The sequence below is a fragment of the Colias eurytheme genome, chromosome 3 (assembly GCF_061535395.1).
Source record: "Colias eurytheme isolate Ceu_HAF_F1 chromosome 3, ilColEury1 Martin Lab GWU primary, whole genome shotgun sequence".
In the NCBI taxonomy this organism is placed as follows: domain Eukaryota; kingdom Metazoa; phylum Arthropoda; class Insecta; order Lepidoptera; family Pieridae; genus Colias; species Colias eurytheme.
This window is the reverse complement of record NC_142982.1, coordinates 13,151,852-13,178,203: the sequence shown is the minus strand read 5'-3', so window position 1 is coordinate 13,178,203 and position 26,352 is coordinate 13,151,852. Positions and strand designations below refer to the sequence as shown.

Below are 26,352 nucleotides of genomic sequence, written 5' to 3'. Positions count from 1 at the left end.
TTTATGCCACAGAGGAGCACCGAGGACGCCCTCTATAGACTAGTGAACCACATCAGAAATATGAGGGAGGAGAAGAAGATTTCTGTTGTGGTATCGCTGGACATAGAGGGAGCCTTCGACAGCGCCTGGTGGCCAGCCATAAAGGTGCGGCTGGCTGAAGTTGGGTGCCCGGGGAACGTGAGGCGGGTGATCAGCAGCTACCTGAGTGAAAGGGGGGTGAAAGTTAGATATGCGGGCGTGGAAGTAAGTAGGGGGACCAGCAAGGGGTGCGTGCAGGGATCCATAGGTGGACCAATCCTGTGGAACCTCTTGCTGGACCCTCTGCTATGGATGTTAGAGGAGATGGGAGTATTCTGTCAAGCGTTCGCCGACGACATTGTGTTGGTCTTTGAGGGTGATACGGCCCTTGAAATAGAAGGAAAAGCGAACCGTGTCCTAAACGTAATACACGAATGGGGTAAAGATAACAAATTAAATTTTGCACCACACAAAACTTGTGCCCTCCTTTCGACGAGGAGGTTAAAATTTGACGTGCCACGGCTCGCTATGGGGAATGTGGAAATTAAATACTTTTCTCAAATAAAGATATTAGGCCTAACGATTGACAGCGGCCTCACTTTCAACGCCCACGTCGGGACGGTATGCCAAAAGGCAATCGCCCGATATAAACTCTTGGCTAGGGCAGCCAGAGTTGGTTGGGGACTTAGCCCAGATATTATTAGGACTATTTATGTAGCTGTTATCGAACCGACTATTATGTATGCATCGGCAGCGTGGGCACCCACCGTGGAAAAGATGGGGGTCCAAAAAAGGCTGAACACCGTACAACGGGGCTTCGCCCAAAAGATCTGCCGAGCATATCGGACCGTCTCCCTGAACTCAGCTATGCTGTTGGCTGGGATACTCCCCCTTGACCTCAGAATTCTCGAAGTCTCGAGACTATATGGGATCAAGAAGGGGGTGTCGCACCCAGCGTTGGGAGACAGGGAGGTGGAAAGAATGGCTCCGGCGATTGAGGACCCACATCCGGCAGAGCAGGAAGGGCTGGGGTTCGGGCTGGTGGACGAGGACTCGTATTCCGACGTGGCTAATAGCCACGTACATAGGATCTACACGGACGGCAGCAAGATTGAGGGTCGAGTCGGAGCCGCCCTTTCCGTATGGGAGGGGGAGGCCGAGACGAAGGCCGTCAAGCTTGCTTTGCCGCCGTATTGCACCGTCTACCAGGCCGAACTCCTAGCGCTCCAAAGAGCAGTAATTAGAGCCTGCAAGAGTGGAGTGTCGAAGATCGGCATCTTCAGCGACTCCAGATCGGCCCTCCAGGCAGTCACACTCGGTTCCCCCCACCCCCTTGCTGTGCAAACAAGGGCGGCCCTCCGAAAAGCTGCTTCGCAGAGGCGGGAGGTCGCTCTGTTTTGGATCAAGGCGCACGCAGGGCTAAGGGGGAACGAAAGAGTGGACCAGTTAGCCAAGGAGGCCGCTCTGGGGTCGAAGAAGAAACCCGACTACGATCTGTGTCCTGTTTCATTCGTCAAGCGTATCCTGAGACAGGATACGATCGGGGAATGGGACAGGAGATACGATGTGGGGGAGACGGCTGGAGGCACGAAGCTCTTTTTCCCAAGCGCTGCTGCTGCATACAAAATAGTACGGAAAATAGACATCACACACCACACCACACAAGCACTGACTGGACACGGTGGATTCGCCTTCTACTTGAACAGATTCAAGCTGAAGGAGAATCCATCGTGCCTGTGTCAGCCCGGAGTCGACGAGACGGTTTCTCACCTGTTGCTCGAGTGTCCGATTTTTGCAAGAGATAGATATGTTATTGAGCAAAAATTGGGCATCGCGATGACGGGTGAGAATCTGCCCGCGGCCCTGGGGGATGAGACGAGAACTGAATTCTTGGAGTATTGTAAATACATTGTTGGGGTGGTTAACAAACGAAACTGTGATAAGCTGTGATGTTAGGGTTAAGTTTTATTGTTGTGCCGTACTGTTTCAATTGTATTTTATTGTAATGTCTTAATTAATGTAAGTTTTAAATGTACTTTTAATTGTATTAATTTATTTTATTTTATTTTTTATTATTCTTATTGCAATGTTTTTAATTAATGTAAGTTTTTAAATGTAATATTTAATTTTAGAATTTTATTATTAATTTGGAAATGTTATTGTAAATTGTTAAATTGTATTTTTATTTTAAATTGCATTCATTTAGGCCTAATGTATTAATAAATAATAGTGTGGTAATTAATTGATTAAAAGCAAAACAAACAACTCTGGACAATATTCCAGAGGAAAGCACACAACACCCTGTGATGGCGGGTGCTTTTTAAAAAAAAAAAAAAAAAAAAAAAAACCTAACCTAACCTAACTTTTTGCAAGAGGTAGATATGTTATTGAGCAAAAATTGGGCATCGCGATGACGGGTGAGAATCTGCCCGCGGCCCTGGGGGACAAAATGAGGAATGAATTTCTGGAATATTGTAAGTACATTGTTGGGATGGTAAACAAAAGAAACTGTGATAAGCTGTGATGTTAGGGTTAAGTTTAGGATAGTTGTGCCGTGATAATTTGTATATTTATTTGTATTGGTTTTATTTTTATTGTAATCTTTGAATTGTAAATTTTAATGTGATCTTTCATTATTGTATTTTATCATTATTTTGAAAATTCTATTGTATATTGTAAATTCGTATTTTAAAATTTGATTGTATTTTAATATTATGTGCCCATATTGTAAATAAAGAAAATTGTGTTTATTATTTGATTAAAGAAAATAAATGTCTCTAGACTATACTCTAGAGAAAAAGCAGACAACACCCTGCGATGGCGGGTGCTTTTATAAAAAAAAAAAAAAAAAAAAAAAAAAAAACCTAACCTAACCTAACCTAACCTAACCTAACCTAACCTAACCTAACCTAACCTTAACCATTACAGAAACCTCACCTACACTAACCTAAGTTTTGTAGAAACCTCACTTAAACTAACCTAACTTTTGTAGGTTAGTTTAGGTGAGGTTTGTATAGAAGTTAGGTTAGTGTAGGTGAGGTTGCTGAAAAACTTAGGTTACTGTAGGTGAGGTTGCTGAAAAACTTAGGTTACCGTAGGTGACGTTGCTGGAAAAAAAAAAAAAAAAAAAAAAAAAAAAACAGGAACTTAAAATATTCCTGTAGCCTTTTGTAGCCGTCCAAATTCAAAAATTTTTAAATATTCTTCTCCAGTTATTATTTTTCTATTAAAAAAAAAATTTAAAAAAAATAGGTATAAAATTGTGCAAACCGAGTTGATGTGCCTAAGAGATGTGGACTGGGAGGGTGGGTGGGCGCTGCGTTTCGTTTTTCGCCGATTTCTCCTAAACCGCTGGGCGGATTTTTACAAATTTGGTATCAAATGAAAAGAGTTTTTAGGCCGCATCCCTGGACACCAAATTGAATGGGGTGCATAGCCCAGTTCAATAGATATGAGAGGTGGCTCCCAACGTGATTTTCCTCGTTTTCTCATAAACATGTAAGCAAATCCTCCTGAAATTTTTATCAAACGATAGATCTCGTTATTGCGCATCCGTAGACACCAAAATCGATAATATTTATTTACTGGTTGATTAATTATTCGAGGGAGAGATTTAGCGCTTTTGGAAGTGATTTTCCCCTACTACTCCTCAGCGGGTTGATAAATTTTCACAATATTAGTTTCAAATAAAAGTTCTTATCGATGCGCATTTATACATACCAAATTTAATGAAATTGAACAAACGGTTAATAAAATATACGAGATAAGATTTTAACGCTAATCCGCACTACAAAACTCGGTTGAACAATAATTATTATGTAGTTTTTTTGTTATTTACTTTTATTTTAATTTTAGACACCCTGTTTAACACCATCTTTGAAGTATTTTGGGTAAAAACAACAAAAACTTAACGTACACAAATATAATAAAATAAAATAATGCTGTTTAAAATTTGTTATATTATATAGTTAAATGTATTATATTATTGTAATAAAGAAATGTTAAAAAAATAATTTTTAACTAGGTACCTTTTATAACTACTATCCTCCACAAGCAGTCATTTACAAGAATAAAGAATAATAATTATAATTAATTTTTAAATATTATAATATGTCTTAAGTGTATCTTAAAGATAAAAAAACACTACGAATCCACCCAATACATCTAAATAGGGTATAATATAAATTATAATATCATCTTATGTCGATAATTCGCAGATAAACTAAAAAATAATAATTAGCATGCCCACCCGGGTTCGAACCTCGGGCCTTTTGGGTGGGCTTTAATCACAGAGTGCTGCTGCGTTTATTAAAGTTTTTCCTCCGTCGCATAGATGGCCTTGTTTCCAAATATACAAATTTTCATTATATCTGCATAAATAGATAAAAATTAATTTAATGTAGAATTTATTTTAATCATCATTTGTATAGTACTGTCCTAAAAATGGCTTAATGGAGTGTTCACGACAGATCGTTCGATATAATTAATATTACTTGAGTAAGGTGATAATAGATGGCGGTAATTTATTTTTATTATTTCTGTATCACACTATAATTATTTTTTCTCGAGTCCATATAATATTGTAGGGTCTGTGGTCTGTGACTGCAGTTACCCTTCATGGGTTGGTTCTATGGTTGTTCGGTTGTTCGATTGTTCGGTTGTTCGGTTCTTTGGGTCTTTGGTTAAGTTGTTACTTGTTTTTGGATGCTCGGTCTAAAGTTCAGACCAAGCATCCAAGAGGCAAGAAGTAAGAACATTGGATGGACGCTATCAGTATTTTATTTTAGACTAAAACTAAACTAAAATAAAATAGCGTCCATCGCAAAGTTATGTTTCAAATTTCAATTTATTTGTAAGACTGTGCCCAATTGCCCACAGAACAGTAAAAACAAATTTTAAAGTTCTGTGACTGTGCCTATGCCGCATAATTTGCCGTAAACTATCATACCTAATACTGCATCAGAACTTACAAGATGACTCGAAAAAAGAGGATGCAACCTCATAATATTATTATATGGGGCGGCGAACTTGGGGTTGCGTGATGCGTCCGCTATAAAATGAAATATTGATAAATAAATTATAAAAATTACCTTGCCTTAGATCCTCTTTTTTATGGGTTGTTGAATAGATTGGTGGGGTAAAGCAGTTCTTAGTAAGATTAGGATTTGGATAGGTAGGAATAACGGCAAAGTTTTGAAGTAGACTAGTAGGAAGACTATTATGATGTTGGTTGATCTGTATGAGTATGACAAATATTATTTTTATGAAACAACAATCCAAGATGGCGCCGACGAAAATTTGACTTTTTTCGTGATGGGTGTCATATTCATGGTTTTTGGGGTAGCTATTAACCAATATGAGGTCAAAACTAAAATCTAAGATGGCGCCGACGAAAATTTTACATCTTTTCGTCATGGGTGTCATTTTCATGGTTATAGGGGTAGCTATTAACCAATATGAGGTCAAAACTAAAATCCAAGATGGGCCAACGAAAAATTTACATCTTTTCGTCACAGGTGTCATTTTCATGGTTTTTGGTGTAGCTATTTAGTATTAACCAATATGAGGTCAAAACTAAAATCCAAGGTATAAAATCAGGATGGCAAAGTGAGCAAAATCATGTCTCTGGATTTATCATCTGATCCCCGCGCATATGATTTGATAGAAACTATAAGTTCAGTCATGCTGCATTATCGTCTAGGGACTACATAATGTCGTTTACAGAATTAAACAATATACCTAGCGGCTAGCTGTAGAGTGATTATTGAGTGCCTATTTGTTGCTTTTGGAGAGGTAGGTAGTGTGCACCCCCATTGAAAGATAGTTTTTAAAAGTTAAAAACAATTTTTCAAATAAATGTAGAAAAGCTTTACATTTTTTTTGAATAAAACACATTTTTAAGTTAAGACATATTTTATTATAGTTCGAAAATTTTCAAAAATACATGTTTTACCAAGTCGAAATTTTAAATCTGAGGAGCACTCGTAAAAAAAATAAATAATCGACATCGACTATCGCTAATTCACGAAGACATTTAATTATTATTAATTTATTAAGAACTACGAACGAACGAAGTATGAAAAATATTATAAGTCGATCGAATGTCGTCAGTTACAGCTTAAATATTATTGTCAGGGAATTGGTGGGGACAGCGCGCGTCGCTGGCGCAGGGGAGGTGCGGTGAGAGGGCACGCAGGGCGGCTATAACCGCTCCCCGTCGCTGCTCTGCGACACGTCGGGGCGCGTGCGGTAGCGCGGCGCGGCGCGGGGCGGCGGCGCGCGCAGGGCCAGCGGCTCCTGCGCCGGCGTGGCCTCGACGGGCCCCTCGGCCGCTGCTGCCGCCAGCGCGTCGCCGCGCTCCAGAGACCACTGTCGCCGTAGGACACGCGGCCCGCTGGTCACGCGACTTATATCAGAACACAGATACGATTATTTAGATTTTAGACCTATGCTACATCTTCGAGATAAAAGTTATAAAAATATTAGATAGGGTAGATTTACAATAAATAATTATAGTTACGGATTTAAAACAGGTAATTCTTTTAATTTACTGAGTAAAATATGCTTCGAATGAACGCACGTATGAATGACGCAATCATCCGGTTGAATCTGCTATTCAATTTACTTGCTCCTTCATTGAACGACGACGTATGCACATAATATTATAGATTTAATTATGTTTAATTCGTTTTAACCTATCTTACCGAATTGATGGTGACAATGTTAAAAAAAGAAAGTATACAAGTCCGAATAGGGCAGCGGCAAGCCGCATGGAGTGCGGTTGTGCGTGGTTACCGTTCGGAGAGGCGCGGCGTGTCGAGCGCGCCAGCCACAGTGGAGAGCGAGGCGCGCAGGTAGCGGTAGCGCGCGCCCGCCGGCGGCGAGCTGTCCGCCGACGCGGCGCCCGACCGCTGCCAGCCTGCACGGAGCCGCAGATTATCGTACGTACACAGTACGTCAAGAGAAGATAATTAATGCTCTTCTCCAAATATATTTAACAACTAGCGGTCCGCCCCGGCTTCGCCCGTGGTACATATTTACGTTTTCTCTACATAAAAACCATCCTCGTACTTCAAGGAATATAATAAAAAAAGAATTATCGAAATCGGTTCAGCCGTTCTCGAGTTATGCGCTTACCAACACATTTTGCGATTCATTTTTATATATAAGATATTCACGACTAGATTCTAGAGTTTCAGGCTACAAAATGTTGTTGATATTTAACTCTAAAAATATATAAAATCTTATCTAAGACAAACAGAAAAATCATTAGTCTTTTCTTTTATAAATTAAGAACGATTTTTAAAAAGATTTAGCCAATTCGTAAGTTTAAATTGGATTTTTTTAAAAAGACCTATGGCTGGCTATTAAGCTGAAAGGCGATGAACACGAGGCCACAGTATTACAATATTTCCTAGACGAGACAATTCAATTGTCCCCCTGTTTATTTGCGGAGTATACCTACCCCTCCAATAGGTATCTCAAACTCATTAAACAACTTCATCTCGAACTTAAACAATTTTCCAACAACTCAAAAACCAAATTCTCTCACAAACTAGTTATCAAACATGTCTAACTTCTTCGGATATGTCAGTTGCAGTGGTAGCACTGAAGAGCTCGAAAACAAAATGAAATCCATGCTATCTAATATCTACCTATAGGTACAGACTTTTCAAAGGCGTTCACCATGGTTGATCAGAGCCTCCTTATCAAAAAATTGTGCCACGCAGAAAGTGGCTCTATGGCAAGAGTCTTTGCTAAGATGGTGCGAATAATATAATCTGTGTAATAGATATCAATTAGTGGCTTAATTTAATAAAATTAATTTAAATTTATAAATTAGTTTACCGCCCGATGAGGGGTCGGAGCACTGTCTCTCGACTGCTTGTGTGGGAAGGGGTAGAGGCTCATCAGAAATCTCGCTTTCATTTTCGGCCTCAGTTTCAAATAACACTTCCTCGGACCTGAAATGTAGTTCAATGCTTTTTAGACAATTTGGTTGCAATAATTACTATTATAATATAATAAAAATATCCGGAAAGACGGAGAGAGATATATATATATTGAGGTGGGGTTTTAAGAATACCCATAGAGTTTTTTTTTAAGTTAAAATGTTAGGCAAATCACTTGAGCTCGTATTAAGTAACTCTTGCCGTTACGTAGTAATTCTTCAACATTTGTTACATGCTGGGCTAATTCCTTTTTTAACCCCGAATAAATTAATTATATTCTAATACTAATTTAAATAAAGGCAATCCATTTATCGCTGTTTGTGGTTGGAAGCTAATAGTGTCTGTAATACTTTCGAACCCGGTTTTCATGATGACATATAATATATCCATTTTACACATATACACTGTATATTAATTCTTTTTTATTATCACACTACCTCAAAATCAACTCACTCAAGAGGCGGAGGTGTCGGAAGTGTTTTATCAAAGCCATCCTTGCCGAGCAGCCAATACGTGTGCATAGCGCCCTTGCCCTTCACTTGCGTGAGACCCCGCGAGCGCAGCCGGTACCCGCCCGCGGCCACCAGCCGCTCCGCGGTCGCACTCGACACCTGAATGCGCCACGCCGCCCCTGTGGCATACATACATGCTTAATGTCCTGCAACTACCGAAGAGAAAAACGAAACTGGCCGTTCCTCGCTACCGGTGGACTCCATACGCGACGCAGTGTTGACGGTGTCACCGAAGAGGCAGTAACGGGGCATGGTGAGGCCCACGACGCCGGCGCAGCAAGCTCCGCTGTGCAGGCCGATGCGCAGGTGGAGCGGCGTCGCGGGGGAATGTCGTATCCGGAACCGACCGGCCAGGTGCAGCAGGTGCAGGGCCATAGTTGCCACGTTCTCGGCGTGGTCCGTGCAGCGGATCGGAAGTCCACCCACTACCATATATGCGTCACCGATGGTCTCCACCTCGAATCATACGAGGTTATTTTTATATTATTTATACATAATATAGAAAGTATAAAGTGTTATCGTGTAATATGCAATTATAGTACAACGTTTTTACCTTATAGACGCGGTACTGTTCTATAGCAGCATCGAAAGTAGTGTAGAGGTCGTTGAGTAGATCGACGACCTGCACAGGAGAGGAGCGCGCCGCGATGGCCGTGAAGCCGACGATGTCGCTGAAGTAAATGGACACCTCTTCGAACTCCTCCGGCTCTACGCGCAATCCGAACATCAGACGCTCGGCCACCGATCTGAATGAACGCATCGTTTCGATCTTTTACGAGTTTATAAACAGTGCAATCTCACACAACAATTGCCGACATTACCCACCTAGGAAGCATTCTATTGAGTAATTGTTCGGTTTTCTTTTTTTCCATGTCAAGTTGCTCCGTTCGTTCCTTAATTAATTCTTCTAAATTATTGCTATATTTTTCCAACATTTCAAACATCGAGTCCACAATATTTATTTTACTGGAAAGATTAGTTAATATTATTGTCGTGTATGTTATTTGTTTATTTATAATTAAAACGGTATTACACCAATTAAATTAATACATAATATGTATATGTATGTTTGTTAATCTTTCACGCAAATACCTACCACTGAACCAATTACAATGACATTTCGCACACATATACCCACAACACAAGCCTTAATTATTGAGCTTACTGTGGGACTAGGTCGATTTGTGTAATAATGTCCTATAATATTTATTTATTTATTTATTTACATATAGAGGGTAACTTCGATTAGGTGATAAGGCTCAGGCTGAGCTCCGTCACGCTGGAACCCGCTTTAAAAAAAACCTTACTTTTTTTCAGCCTATTTTACCTACAAACGATGCTAATAAATGTAGTATAGGTCAATTTTTTGTAGTCTTATTAGTTACTTAGAAAACATCATTGATATCGTTCGAAGTAAAAAATATAAATAATAGCGTGTTGATTAGTTTTGGAATGGGTTCCAAATTGATTGTAGTTTATTGTAGTGGCAAGAAAATTCTTTATTTGCGTTGTTTTATCTCAAATTATTGCAAGAAGGTCACAATAACAAGATTTAAAAAAAAAAATAACACTTGTTCAAAAACTACAAACGATGCCAATAAATGTAGTATAGGTCAATTTTTTGTAGTCTTATTAGTTACTTAGAAAACATCATTGATATCGTTCGAAGTAAAAAATATAAATAATAGCGTGTTGATTAGTTTTGGAATGGGTTCCAAATTGATTGTAGTTTATTGTAGTGGCAAGAAAATTCTTTATTTGCGTTGTTTTATCTCAAATTATTGCAAGAAGGTCACAATAACAAGATTTTAAAAAATAAATAACACTTGTTCAAAAACTACAAACGATGCCAATAAAATATGTAGTATAGGTCAATTTTTTGTAGTCTTATTAGTTACTTAGAAAACATCATTGATATCGTTCGAAGTAAAAAATATAAATAATAGCGTGTTGATTAGTTTTGGAATGGGTACCAAATTGATTGTAGTTTATTGTAGTGGCAAGAAAATTCTTTATTTGCGTTGTTTTATCTCAAATTATTGCAAGAAGGTCACAATAACAAGATTTAAAAAATAAATAACACTTGTTCAAAAACTACAAACGATGCCAATAAATGTAGTATAGGTCAATTTTTTGTAGTCTTATTAGTTACTTAGAAAACATCATTGATATCGTTCGAAGTAAAAAATATAAATAATAGCGTGTTGATTAGTTTTGGAATGGGTTCCAAATTGATTGTAGTTTATTGTAGTGGCAAGAAAATTCTTTATTTGCGTTGTTTTATCTCAAATTATTGCAAGAAGGTCACAATAACGAGATTTTAAAAAATCTTGAACCCTTGACAAATAATGGGATACAAGGACTACAGCAATCATTATTGAAATATCTAGAATCAAATGTACGACGGTGTCATACTTGTAACATTAGAAATGATCTTAGCTTTCAACCCGGTAATCATCTATGGATTGATATTGAAGTTTTCTTCACAAGTATGGTCAATTAAAATAGTCTCAAAAGGGATCCGAATTCTGGCACTTCGTTATTACAAATCCCTGCTGAGCTAGAAGTGTTAAATAATACGTACATTTTAGTTGGTGCCATAGAGCATATATAATATATCAATGAGACTGGTCATTATCGACCTTACTTACGTAGAAGCAACAATAAATGGGAACTTCATGACGGAATCTCCAGCAGCTCTAAGAAAAAAGTTGTGTCTAAAAAAGATTTAATGAAGAAAAAAACAATACATAGGTATGCTATTTTATGTAATAAAATAATCATAAATATTTATATGCAATTACAAGAGTGATATGTGATATAACTTAGTACTACTATTTGTTATTTTTTTATAATTTCAACTAATAATAAAATCGTTTGTAGTTTTTGAACAAGTGTTATTTATTTTTTAAAATCTCGTTATTGTGACCTTCTTGCAATAATTTGAGATAAAACAACGCAAATAAAGAATTTTCTTGCCACTACAATAAACTACAATCAATTTGGAACCCATTCCAAAACTAATCAACACGCTATTATTTATATTTTTTACTTCGAACGATATCAATGATGTTTTCTAAGTAACTAATAAGACTACAAAAAATTGACCTATACTACATTTATTGGCATCGTTTGTAGTTTTTGAACAAGTGTTATTTATTTTTTAAAATCTTGTTATTGTGACCTTCTTGCAATAGTTTGAAATAAAACAACGCAAATAAAGAATTTTCTTGCCACTACAATAAACTACAATCAATTTGGAACCCATTCCAAAACTAATCAACACGCTATTATTTATATTTTTTACTTCGAACGATATCAATGATGTTTTCTAAGTAACTAATAAGACTACAAAAAATTGACCTATACTACATTTATTGGCATCGTTTGTAGTTTTTGAACAAGTGTTATTTATTTTTTAAAATCTTGTTATTGTGACCTTCTTGCAATAGTTTGAGATAAAACAACGCAAATAAAGAATTTTCTTGCCACTACAATAAACTACAATCAATTTGGAACCCATTCCAAAACTAATCAACACGCTATTATTTATATTTTTTACTTCGAACGATATCAATGATGTTTTCTAAGTAACTAATAAGACTACAAAAAATTGACCTATACTACATTTATTGGCATCGTTTGTAGTTTTTGAACAAGTGTTATTTATTTTTTAAAATCTTGTTATTGTGACCTTCTTGCAATAATTTGAGATAAAACAACGCAAATAAAGAATTTTCTTGCCACTACAATAAACTACAATCAATTTGGAACCCATTCCAAATAAATAAATAAATAAATAAATCTCTTTATTTGCATAATGTGTGTACAAAGATAACAAATTACATTATAGGTCGAATCAACACATTAGCCATGAATGGCGTGCAAATTATATTATCAGCTCCGCAACATTAATTTATATAAAAAGTACATTATTTCATTGTCTTACATAAAAGGTACATATTATATATTATATTCATTAGTCAAGATAAAAAATTCAATGTCACAAATTTAAATAATCCGATACATTATAAAAATTGTTATTATTTAGCCACTCATACAGTTTTGTCTTAAAAGGACCGATATTTAACATTTTTATAGATTCCGGAAGTTTATTAAATATACGAATACACATAGCATGACAATTTTTGGTATATAAAGTGGTCCTGGGTGTTTTATTATAGACAAGTCGATGTGGATGACGGTGGTCGTGGCTGTATATGTCTTGGGCCGTGCTAAAAAGATACTTATGTCTTTTTACAAAAATACAAATTTCGTAAATATATAAGCACGGCAAAGTTAACAACTTGAGTTTAATAAATAGCGGTTTACACGATTCGTACGGACCTACGCCACAAATCGCGCGTATACATTTTTTTTGGGAGATGAACGCTTTTCTGATGTTTACGCCATTACCCCAGATTATAAGACCGTATCTCAAGATAGATATTACATGAGCGTGATAAGTCGATAGAGTGGTTCTTAAATCCGTAATTTTTCGTAGGCGCCTCAGGGCATATACAAATTTATTCACTTTACTACAGACCTTATTAATGTGTGATGACCATTTAAGTTCATTGTCTAAAACAATACCTAAAAATGAAGTTTCACTTTTTTCTTCCATTATTACATCATCATATTCTATTTTTAAATTATTGCGCAGAGGATTTGAAAATGTCATGTAGTTAGATTTAGTAAGATTGATTTTAAGATTATTTGTGCTAAGCCATTTTATCATTTTGTCCAAATTATTTATAATGTCGTTGTTAAAATTCATAATGTCAAAGATTTTTATGTCAGATTCAAAAATTATCGATATGTCATCCGCGTATAGAATTATTTTACGATTTGTTATGTCTATAATGTCATTAATATAAAACAAAAATAAAATAGGCCCCAGGACACTTCCTTGAGGTACACCACACTGGTTAGATATATATTCTGATTGGTATGTTTCTTTCTCATTAGTATTATTAGTCCGAGTAATAATAACACTTTGTTTTCTATTTTTTAGATATGATCGGAACCAATCTAACACAATCCCCCGAATCCCATATGCCTCTAATTTTTTTAATAGTAATTCATGAGACACTCTATCGAACGCTTTTGACATGTCAAAGTATAATACAGTAGTCAATATTTTTGCGTCGATGTTTTGAAGAATTGAATTTGTTAAGGAATAAATTGCATCATTGGTAGATTTGTTTTTTTGAAAGGCGAATTGTTCATCTTTAATTATATGGAACTTATCACTGAACTCACTCAAACGCAAAGACATACATTTCTCAAAAATTTTGGATATGATAGGTATAAGAGTAATGGGTCTATAGTTTTCTATGTTATTTTTATCTCCTTTCTTAAACAAGGGGGTAATAATAGATATTTTTAGTTCTTCAGGAAAAGAACCACAAGAAAAGGACAAATTAATTAAATGTGTCAGTACGGGTACCAATTCTGCTTGACATTGTTTAATAACTTTGGTACACACCTCGTCATATCCCTCTGCGGTGGTATTATTTAATGACATAATTTGTGTATAAACTTCCGTTTCAGACATAGGTCTCAGGTACATAGAAGAGGGGTTATTAGTAATACTGATTTGATTATGAAAGTTTTGATTTGGATTAACGCTACCAATATTATTGAAGTATTCATTGAAAGAATTAGCTATTTGAGATGGGTCAGTGATTGTTTGAGTGTTTAGTGTAAGTGAATCAATTTCGGTATATCTGTTCTGAGAGTTTAGCTCGCGTTTTATTATTTGCCAAGTTGATTTACACTTATTTTTACTTTTATTCAAATAATTAATATTACAATTTTTTTGTGCCTTATATATACAACTACGCAAAATTTTCGAGTATTTTAAATAGCTGTGTTTTACCTGAAAATAAAACACATATTAAATACTTACCTATATTTGAAGCTTACTTCATTGAGAAGGTACCTAGCTTTTTCCGCCTATTTTGCCCTCTCTTTCCGTTGTATATATGCTATCTCTCTCGCACACCTCTCCACCAGGTGGCGGGGCGCACGATAATGTGCGGGCGCTGGATGTTTTTTCATTGAGTCGAAATCCACAACAGGTGGACGTTAAGTGTAAGCTTCAAATATAGGTAAGTATTTAATATGTGTTTTATTTTCAGGTAAAACACAGCTATTAAACACTTGACCGTAATTTGAAGCTTACTTCATTGAGACCTGTTTGTTACCCACCTGGTGTACAATGTGACGCCAATGTGAATTTGAATACATAAGTAATTACTTATTTCTTTATTTGAAAGAGTAAGGTGTGCAGATAGTATACCTACTAATAAATCACACAAATTTTTATTTTATATAATATATTAACAATCCCAGATGAAAAGTTAATCAAATAAGAACCAAAAAGTTAATCATAATGATTAAAAGTATTAGAACTTATGAGATTGGTTCAAGCGTACCTTAGTTAACCTTTTTGAAAAGTTAAAGTTACTACAATTTCCACTATCTTTAGCGTAAATCTGCGAAAGCGCCAGTAACGACTTTCAATTACGCATTTAGATGTTACTTACAAAATGAAGCAACAGCTGATCCCGACGAGGCAAAAATACCTCAAACTCAAACCTTTATTTATTCAATTAGAACTCTGCAGAAGCATCATTGAATCATCTTAACATAGAATTACCAAATGTCTCAACTCACACAGTTTTAACCCAACCTGCTACAAGCGGACAAGAAGAGACCTTGGTCCTTACTTTTGGGGTCAGAAGTAAATTTAAAAGGTCACCCCTTGAATAAGGCATTAAAATAACAAAACAGGTAAATGGTTTAAATTATAAAACAGATTTTTAACATCCAACTAAACCGTGCGGTATCTTTTAATGTTTAGAGCCAACGTCGCAATCATAATCTAAACATGGCTGGTACTTTCAGTACAATGCATGAATTATTTATTTAAAACTGATAGGTCATAAACTCTGTACTGGAAACAAATATACTGAACCCAAGAGACTAAAATGATAAAGAGCTTATCTGTGTCCTAAAACTGCAATTACTACAGCTAAGTACGTTACTTTTAATCAATTCAGTTTTAAGATATAATTATGATTTACATCAGAACTTATATACCGAAAGTCTCGGGACTACATAACGTGACTTATTTATAATAGTGTTTGTGCATAACACTAGGCAGTCAACAGCTATATGAACGTCAGATAGGAAAAAAAAGCCAAATTTATCCAGTCAGTAATAAAGGATTTTAACTATACTTATTATAATTCAACCAACTACTACTAGCTACTCCGTACGTCTTTTGGGTAGACGGAGGCAAATAGGATTTTTATTCCAACTATATCATTTGATATTTTGAAAATGTACTCCACATTTTCATACCGTCAGAGTCATTTTGCAGATTATAGTGGTGCAGCACTGAACACTGTCTATTAGGTGGCTGGTGCTGCTGACCGGGCCTTCAGTTCCGCTTTCCAGAATACCTTCACCCTTCTAGGTGCTACTACTACTGAAATAGCGGTACTCTATCGCGTCGTTCAGGTCTCTAACTGACAGGATTTCTCATATTATCGTAACAACCTCGCTCGTTCTAATGCTGGGGCCACACTAACGGGAAATGCCATTAATTAACGCGATAATGGACGTTAACTTTAGGTGTAGCCAGTATGATTTAACAACGGCATTAACATTGCCGTTTGGCGAGGCGATAGCTTTATCGCGAGAATTAACGCAATGAAGCGGTCACACTACGTCCATCTTGCTAGAATTTTAGTAAAATTAACGCCGTTTTTATCGCCAACAATCGGCATTCACGTTGACCGTTCAAGTGTAGCCACCCACTTAACGCCTTAAAAATTATCGGAATAATTATCGCGATAAAGGGCATTAGACGTTAGACGTTAGTGTGGCCCCAGCATTACGAGAACAAATTATCGCCTAGGAATTCTGCTGCAGGATAATGGCAAGAGAGATTATAAGCTTAACTATGCATTATTATGCTCTGGAATATGGTGGATTTTGAGTACTATCGTCGTCTGAAAGTATCTCCTTTCGATTAACTTCATTCAGGATGCAGATCTGATCCCATCTTTGTTCCGTAGGAATGCTACGACAGTCTAAACGTTACACTGGACAAAGAAAATTGCCCTAAATATAGTCGGTTGTTCCAACATCCGTAATATGGCTAGCCTACCTTGCTAGCCCTTGATTGTAACTGCTACCAATGCAGGCATTGCTCTCGTGTTGTCCACAGTTGTGCGAGTGCAAAAATGAAGAACAGAGCTCGTGGGGAGCTATGTCCAATGAATCTGTGTTAAGATTATGACAGTATAGGACAGTTAGCTGTGGATGCGAAGACAGGACATTACTTTATTCATCCGTAAACACGCGAGGCAGCCACGGACAGCGATATAGCAAGAACTAAACTAGCAAAGTTTAGTTCGCTTACTAGACTTATATTTTAAAAGCCGTATAGTCTGTACCTACTGCATTTCATTTATTGCCCCCCCCCCCCTCAAAGCAAAGAAATGAACAGTCATTTGGCAGAGCTTTCTCGTTAGGGTAGGGGTTCCAAGTAATATCTAATAATAAGAGGCTTTTGTTTGGATAGATTGACTTTCCGTTATTTATCCTCTATCCTATGTAACTCAACAGTCAGTATTCTCAGTATTCGTTGAGTACTTAAACGTTTTACGTAAATAGTTGTATATAACTTTATTATACAATATAATAATCCTGGTGGGATGACAAGAAACTTGTCTAACAAACGATTATCCTAATCCCTCAGCGATTTATTGTTTGAGCCCTGAAGAAAAATCTCATGGGTGCAATAATGAGGTCAAATGGGTTGAAAAACGAGTCAAATAAATTGCCTACAAGACCGGGCAACTAAAATAGGCCTATGAGAGGTCAAATATACGTAATCAATCGTTTGAAATTTGAAATTTGATTTTGAATCAATCGTCATTTGTTACATTCAATCGCTTTGCGATTAAAAAATCTCTTCCGATGTTTTTATATGAAAATTGGTCGGCTAGTGCCATTGAATGACGATACCACACATACCGTTGACACAAGGCTTGGTGACAATCCTCAAAACCACCGCCACAAATCATCTGCGAGATGATATTTGATCCGACTCGCCTTCCTTTGTTGTGAATAGGCTTTACATTGGTAAATACGATTTGTTCAATTCCAATTTCCATAATTGGTAAACCAATGGTGGTTTCCTGATTCCTGAAGCGTAAACTTTTAGGATACGAAGTATCAATTTCATGCGCCCATTATTTGACGTCTCTAACCTTTATTGTATTTATTAGGTCATATTACTATACTGCCCACTGTGAAGAAGATTTCAAAACCTTTTTCTACCTACCTTAGAAGAGTGAAGATCCGATACGGTCATATCCAAAAATTCTTTCGTGGGTCCTCGTTGACGAAAGCAAATATCTATGATCATTTTAATGATCAATCCTTTGTATATTTGCACCAATCGCCATCAAAGCCCCGCGAGGGCTGATATATTATATTTGCACCATGTCTCCGTGAGGTACTGTTGTAGTCAAAGCCCCGCGAGGGCTGATATATATTTGCACCATTTCTCCGTGAGGGACGGTTGTAATCAAAGCCCCGCGAGGGCTGATATATATTTGCACCATCTTTTCCGTGAGGGACGGTTGTAATCAAAGCCCCGCGAGGGCCGATATATATTTGCACCATTTCCCTGCGAGCGACAGCTGCGCGAGGGATGTTTGTAACTAGAAATAAGTAGGGCCTGCCAAAAAATGCTTAAGAGACACCCTGCGAGGGTGGATTTGACCTGGCTAACCCCTGCGAGGAGTAATGGCCACATTTATGTATTCTGCTTCGAGCAAGAATACACCTTAGTGCTAATATAAAATTAGCAGTAAATAATCATTTAAATAATATAGCAATTAACAAGGTCCTTTAACTTATTTTCCAATGTTAGCGACAACTGTCCAGGATGAATTAATAAGAATTGATTTGACAATGGTAATTAATTATTATGTTTATATAAAAAAGAACTAACTATTTAATAAATTCATAATTCAAATCAATTCACTAAATTTTAAAATGAACTTCGATTCATTTTTATTTTTGTTCATGCAATCGATGTAACATTTAGTTGCTTTATATCCGTTAACATTCCTTACGAACGCAACCATACCGTCGTAGGACGTTATATTTAATTGAACAAAATAATCTCCACTCACCCGCAATTTTTTACTTTTTGTCAAGGTGTACAAGTTTATAATATTATTCTAAAACGTTAGAAGTGAATTGTAAATCCTTTGAAATAAATGTATCTAAATCTAATTTATATTAAGGTATCTCGATAATTATTATACGATAACCCTTTCAGCACAAGTTCAGTAAACCAAAGAATTTAATTGTAAAATTTTGGTACTTACTCGTTTAAACAAAAAAGTTGCATCATTTGAAACATAGGAAACGTAATTTTCAATCAAATTAGCCGTGTGTAATATGTAGACATCGGATTATATGCACTAACAAAATGCCAAAATATGCATGCAAATATGCACTAAAAAAGGCCGAAATATGCACTAAAAACGACTGATATGCCTAAAATATGCACAATACAAAATCATAAAAACCTTTATTTTTATAAATTTAAATCAAAGATTGTACAAAAACAGTGAAATTTTCTTGAAATTAAGTATAGTTTTTGTGCCAATATACAATTAAGCATTTTTACCAAATTTTCGAGCGCAGATTTGTGACGTTTATCACCCGCGAGCCCAGTGTTGCCACTTTAGACTTTTCCCGGCTAAATCTAGCCCTTTTTTGGAATTCAACCCGTGTTTTAAGTTTTTAGCCCCAAAAGGGTAATCTAGCCCTATTTTGAATGGCTCATAATTTACTTAAAATGGAGCCCAGTTTGTAATTTTTTGCCATTTTACCATGCCAAAATAGGTTTTTTTTTACTCGTTCTGATTGGCTAATAAAGGTTAGTCGACCAATCAAAACTCCCGCTACTTAACGAAATATGCACGATTGGGGAAAAAGGCTAAAATATGCACTAACGCCGTAATTGGAGAGTTTTATGCATTTGCATATGCAAATATGCAAATGCATATAATCCGATGTCTAGTAATATGTATATTTTCACATAAAAACGGATCAGAATAATACTCATAAAAAGACACGTATAGACTACGGATAGTTTTGAATGTGTGGTACATTCATGGTACGTATCTACTATACATGAGCGAATTCCATCATTATTCAGTTGAGCTGTAACTCCCGTACGATTTATAAAATAATATCACAACATGTTCTGACATGTCGTGACTTCTTGGAGCTGACTCATCTCGTTCGATAATTTTTAGTAATAAACTATTATAGGAATTCCGAACCGTTCCTAGCGATAACGACAATGTAATAAAGTCGTAGCAATGGATTGTATGCCTGTAAAGCTTTGAGTTGGCTCATATCCATACTAAGTAGGTATTAATTGTAATTTTTCCAAGAAAAATTCACTTGTAACCTTGTAATAAAAACACATTATTAAAAATGAAATAAATAATTAAAAATATCTATATACAAGAGAGGGTATTTGATATATCTAGTAATATCAAATAATCACAAAAGTAATATTAACGATTCGAGTAAAGCCGAACGGTAACACCGTTAAAATAGCTTTACTCACAGTATTAAAAATTCAAATATTAATTAGTACATATTGCATAATGAAATATTTCAAAAGAAAAATTACTATTTCAAGTAAAATGTAGCGGTTGTATCGTTAATTTTAAATATCTTTTTTCATGCTATTAAGTATTTAAGCATATTGAAAAATAAACTATTGCTGAAGGATTCATTAAAAACCTCAGCATTTTAAATAAAGTCCAACGATTATACCGTTGACTTTAAAGATTTTTACTCATTTTTAAGTAAAATATTATTAGAATAGATCTAAAAATAACTCACTGTACCGATCCGACGGGATACATTTTTTAACACTTTTAGCACTTGCTTTAAGCAATACTTAATAGCACCAAGGTTGTAGTCTTGTAGACAACCTTCTCGCGGCGGAAGCTAGACGCCAATGAAAAAACATCCAGCGCCCGCACATTATCGTGCGCCCCGCCACCTGGTGGAGAGGTGTGCGAGAGAGATAGCATATATACAACGGAAAGAGAGGGCAAAATAGGCGGAAAAAGCTAGGTACCTTCTCAATGAAGTAAGCTTCAAATTACGGTCAAGTGTTTAATAAATAGATTTATTTTGATGCGATTTTATTTGGTAATAACGATACCTTAAATTTCGTTTAGTATTGCAACTAAATCTAAACAACACGCTATTATTTATATTTTTTACTTCGAACGATATCAATGATGTTTTCTAAGTAACTAATAAGACTACAAAAAATTGACCTATACTACATTTATTGGCATCGTTTGTAGTTTTTGAACAAGTGTTATTTATTTTTTAAAATCTTGTTATTGTGACCTTCTTGCAATAATTTGAGATAAAACAACGCAAATAAAGAATTTTCTTGCCACTACAATAAACTACAATCAATTTGGAACCCATTCCAAAACTAATCAACACGCTATTATTTATATTTTTTACTTCGAACGATATCAATGATGTTTTCTAAGTAACTAATAAGACTACAAAAAATTGACCTATACTACATTTATTAGCATCGTTTGTAGGTAAAATAGGCTGAAAAAAAGTAAGGTTTTTTTTAAAGCGGGTTCCAGCGTGACGGAGCTCTCAGGCTGTAGTGTGAGCCGGTTGTATTGCAAGAAGCATATGCTTGCGCGCTGGACAGTAATTATTAGGCACAAATACGTTAGATATATATTAGAACAGTGAATGAGGCACGAAAGAGTTACCGGCCACGGTGCAGGTGGCGGAAGATGTCGTACAAGCCGTTGAAGTCGGGGCGGACATCGGGCTGCTCGCTCCAGCACTGGCGCATCACGTTCACCGCCTCGGGCGGCGCGGCGCCCATCGACACCGACGGCCGGATCAGTGGAGGAGGCCGGCACAATTTCTCAATTATCTCTGAAATATGTATTTATCAATTTCACATTAGAAACTATCAATAGTACCAAACTAAAATGTATTTACAATTTATTGATTATTATTTTAAGCTTAGATTGTTAAGTGTTATTCTTATAACAACACTGGCCGCTCTTCCGGCTTCTCAAGAACCACACAGACGCGTCACCTGGTTTTAAGCGATTCACGCGGCCCACGAGCATCCGCTCCACTGGGAAGTGGATTTGTTGGATTTGCTGCTCAAAAAAGTCGGATGAAATATTTTAAGGAATGGATCAATTTGGTGTTTTTTTTAGGTGTCACCATAAAAAATTATGTTTTCCGATAGATTTTTTGTGGTTTTACACTGATAGTGGCACATCTACCAGGTAAAAGCAATGTGCAGAATGTCAAAATAAAAAACCCAAAGTATTGTAGTCAACGCAAGCGAAGCCGAGTTTTTATGCAAGTCATTTTTTTTTTCTTGACACTACACGTTATAGAGGTTCTGGACGTTCGCCTAGTCATAGTTTGTACTAACTTTCTAATTTAAAAATAATATGAGTGTAGATGAACTAACCTTCTGGTGTCAACGCTAACATACAATAAGGTTCTCCTCGCACAATAACTTCTTGCATTATAATAGCAAATGAAAAAACATCCCCAGCTTGAGTGCCCTGCGCCGTTTCACCGGCCCTCAGCAACTCTGGAGCGGACCATAACAAATCTGAAAAACGTAGGAGCCTTTTTCAAGTAAATATATAATATGTATGTTGTCTGGTGTCGCCCAGTGAACCAGCGCTATCTCGACCATATCGGTATAGCATAATATGCTAAGTGGCCTTACCTTTTAGGTCGCCAGTCGCCACACAAATTATATTCTTAGTTTAAATTTTAATGCTTGTTATTTTTATAGTCTTTAAGAGTGCATTTTCTTCATATTAATAATATAATAATATTAATAATATAGTTATGAAATCTCTAAAACTTCTTGGATTTATATGGAGGAATTGCAAAATGTTTACCTTAAACCTTAAACCTTAAACCCTTAAAAATTGTATACTGTTCATTAGTAAGATCTCTCTTGGAATATTGTTCACCAGTCTGGAATCCATCTTATCGATGTCATATAAAGAGACTTGAGTCTGTCCAGAAAAAATTTCTTTATCTACTTACTGTTCATAAACAAAAACTTAAATCTTTAAAATCATACGACCTCAGATTAAACTTTTTTAAAATGGAAAGTCTTAAACATTGGAGATGGATGGCAGATCAAATGTTGTTATACAAAATTGTTACTAATTTGTACATTTGTCCTAATCTTCTATCAAAAATTAATATATCTGTTCCGAGGAGATACTCTAGGAAAACCAATGTATTTTTTGTCAAAAGATATAGAACCAATTTAGGCTTCAACAGCGTCATTGCTAGAGTTTGTCGGGAACATAATAGATTATTTAATAGTACAAAGGTTAACATCAACTTCCTTTAGTTTGTTTGCATATAAAAACGTTTTACAGAAAAATTATACTGATGAGAATAATGTTTTCTGATTAGAATTTACACTACGATTAGAAGCTATAATTTGATACAACTCAAAAACGCATGTTGTATTTGCCTGTAATTGGATCTACATCTTGCTATGCATGCTAATTATGTCACATACTCAAAATATATTATAAATATAAAATGTACATCTGTTGGCAAATCAAATAAATAAAATAAAATAAAATAAATTTTGGCATTGTTGTTTTTTTCTGTGGTAGTGGTAATTTGGTGTGCCTAATAAGTAATAACTTTACCTACTTTATTCTTTTTTATTTTTTAAAAATATGTAAGTAGATTTCTTTCATTAGGTATATCGTATAAAAAATAATATTACCGCGGGCCGTCCTCAAAGGCACAGGTAGCGACTGGGAGTGCGCGAACGCCGACACGCCGTAGTCCGTGACGCGCAGCACCCAGCGCGAGTCGACGACGCAGTTGCGCGACGTGAGGCGGCCGTGCACGCGCAGCGCCGAGCCGTGCAGGTAGCGCATGCCGCGCACCAGGTCCGTGAGCAAAGACAGGCGGAACGTCCAGTCCAGGCGGATGTCGTCCGCCACCAGCACGTCCTCCAGCGAGCCGCGGCTGCACAGCTCGAACACCAGCGCCGGCCGCATCTCGCACAGGCCCCCTGACGGAAACGTTCAAATACACCATCATTAACTAATTGTTACGATGACGTTTTTCGTAATTAAGTACTTTGTCATTCGATTATAAAGCTATTTGTATTTCGCGTAATATTTTAGGGTAGCTTTGTGGTATTGTAACACCTAAAATATCTAATAAGAAAAACGAATATCAGTTACCGATGAATGGATTCAAGTTCTCGTGGCGTAAACTTTGCATGACCAAAAGTATATCTATCGCTTTTCGTTTCAGTTCTAGGACAGTAGTTGGAAAATATTTCATGTGAACGGGATCTCCCTGTAAAATTTATAATAATTATTAATTTGAATAAAATCAAAATAATCAACGAAGTACTTGGATGCAATCGCATAGATAAAGACCTTGTAGCGGATTCGGCCGTCGGGCGGGAGGCGCGAGACGCTACACGTGGAGGAAGGCGCCGAGGGAGCCGTCGGGCGCTTCAACAGGTCCGGTTTGTCGGGCTCCGGCCCGTTCAAGTCGTGCAGCTGCTGCAACCACGACAACATGGTCTCCATTCCTTCGCCCACTCTGCGTTGTTCATCGGCGGGAAATTGAAAGTCGGCAGCCGCTAAAATAACCGCTGCTCGGGGACGGCGCTGCATTCGCTTGGCGAGCGTCCGCCGCGTCGTGAAGATCGTGAGGCTGACGGCGCCCAGGGCGATCGCCGCCGCGCCGGCTATGCACAGCATACCCGCTGTCGCTGTTGAGCTTTTTATAGAAATTATTGACATATCGTACATTTCTTCGACGCGTTGTGCGACGTGTTCTTTCCACCAAACATCTACATCGACCGTCCTCTCCCATGACACATCGGTCTCCCATATCTTGCTGTAATCTTCAGACTCTTTTGATTTCGTTACGAATTGTGTGATACGTACCCACATTGGTATTCCGTTTACTGATTTGCTTTCATACAATTGGAAGATGTTTTCTATATTGTAATTTTTACCAGAATAATATAACCTTAAAGTATCGATGGTGTTGTTGTATGTGTTATTCGATTCGTAATAATCGATGTCGACAAGAATAATAGCTTTGAGATATTTAACGGAATCTAAACCATATAAATAAGAAGAAATTGTGTCATTATTTTTAATAACATATTGATTTTTATTAACAAATTCACTTTTAGATTGAGACAAATTCAACGTATTAGAAGCTATGGATGAAGGTTTATCGCGTAAAATATTAGTATTATTTTTATGAAGAGAGCCTATGATACTCTCGCTCGTCGGCGACGACAAAGTTTTCTCATATGGGTCGAGGTCAGATGTAGCATTAGCGATGTTCAAAGTTTGAGTGGATAATGGAACCTCTTGTCTCGCGACATTATAAGAGTCTATAATATGCAGAATTATCAGCATCGGAGCAATATTTCCACGCTTATTTTTCGATCGATCCTTACAAATCACCGATACTGGAACAAAAAATAGATATTGAAACGAATTTCTTATTTTATTTCGTCGAACTTTTTGCACGTGTGATACATTTAATATTTTTGACGTAAACTCACCATGAAAATTGTTAATTCCTTCCACATCGAGCGACGTTCGGTGTACCTGCACACCGGCGGCGAGTAGAGCTGTTTCTATTCGGTCTATGGCCTTCTTACATTCCGTGGAGACAGCCGCGTCGGGCTCCAGACGCGCTCGCCTCCAGTGCAAACGACGGGCCAGCACGGCCAGAACGGAGGCGCGCGCATGCGGCGCCGCGCAGGCCGCCGGCGGCGCGAGGCGCAGCGCGCGGGCCGCGGCCGACGCGGCGGCGCAGGCCTCGCCCCCGGGCCAGCCTACGTACACGCACATCCCTCCAGCGCCCAATGTAGCCAGGGAATTGCGCGTTATCGTACGACTCGAGTTCTCGCCGCACGTATCTAACAATAAAAATCCATATACTTAAGTATAAAATAACAGTGAAGAATAAAATATAAGTACTCCGAAATCAGCGATTTTGTGTCGTCATAACGTCATAGGTTCAGAAGCAGTTTCTACAGGGAGGAGCCGGAAAGAAACGTTCACAGTTGCATGAAATACATATAGTTCACGTTTAGTTCATTAATTCACACATACCGTCGAAAGGCAGAATACGAAACGGACGTGAGAGCAGATCGTCGCGTAGCGTTGTAGCGGCGTAGCTGCGGAGATTGTGCTCAGAGAAGAGTTGCGGATCGGCAAGAGGGCATGCGGAACGAAGTATAATCAGGAGCGGAGCTTCGGGCGTCGGAGCCGGAGCCGCGAGCACGAGCAGCGCGGCGAGCAGCGCGGCGAGCAGCGCGGCGAGCGGCGCGGCCGGTAGCGCTAGCGAGGCACGACAGCGAGGCGAGAGGCGGGCGCGCATGGCGCGGCGTCAGGGGCCGGCCGCCATGCGCGTGCCGCCCGCGCGCTTCGCTGCACCGATTACACGCTCGCCTGACCGCGCCGGATCAAACGGATCTCTCCTAGGCCGCAAATAATTCGATCGATATAACAGCAGCTCATTCTTGTGTTTATAGGATCTTCGTTTACGACATGGTGTAAATTAAGATTCATAACGTAAAAATAATTTCATATGTCACAAAACATACAAGTAGCATAAAAAAAATTTTTTTGCTAATACATGGTAACTAGACTTAACTACAGCAAGATGTCAAAAAATATAATAGTCCATCATGTATT

General features: G+C 37.4%; 2 protein-coding genes across 2 annotated transcripts; one reads left to right on the top strand and one right to left on the bottom strand.

Moving 5' to 3' along the window:
* Positions 1-530: 530 nt before the first annotated feature.
* Positions 531-2,264, top strand: LOC149910028 (uncharacterized). Its single transcript, XM_090120135.1, has one exon. It carries the CDS (start codon positions 547-549, stop codon positions 1,966-1,968), a length of 1,422 nt encoding a protein of 473 aa, XP_089976261.1. The 5' UTR covers positions 531-546; the 3' UTR covers positions 1,969-2,264.
* A 3,955-nt stretch (positions 2,265-6,219) lies between these two features.
* Positions 6,220-26,035, bottom strand: LOC149910027 (uncharacterized). Its single transcript, XM_090120219.1, has 14 exons — positions 25,768-26,035; positions 25,212-25,571; positions 24,058-25,115; positions 23,857-23,974; positions 23,388-23,681; positions 22,086-22,232; positions 21,358-21,529; positions 9,308-9,448; positions 9,036-9,228; positions 8,674-8,938; positions 8,424-8,601; positions 7,867-7,982; positions 6,814-6,937; positions 6,220-6,412 (listed from the first exon to the last, which is right to left on the bottom strand). Exons 1-14 carry the CDS (start codon positions 26,033-26,035, stop codon positions 6,220-6,222), a joined length of 3,627 nt encoding a protein of 1,208 aa, XP_089976345.1.
* Positions 26,036-26,352: the final 317 nt, after the last annotated feature.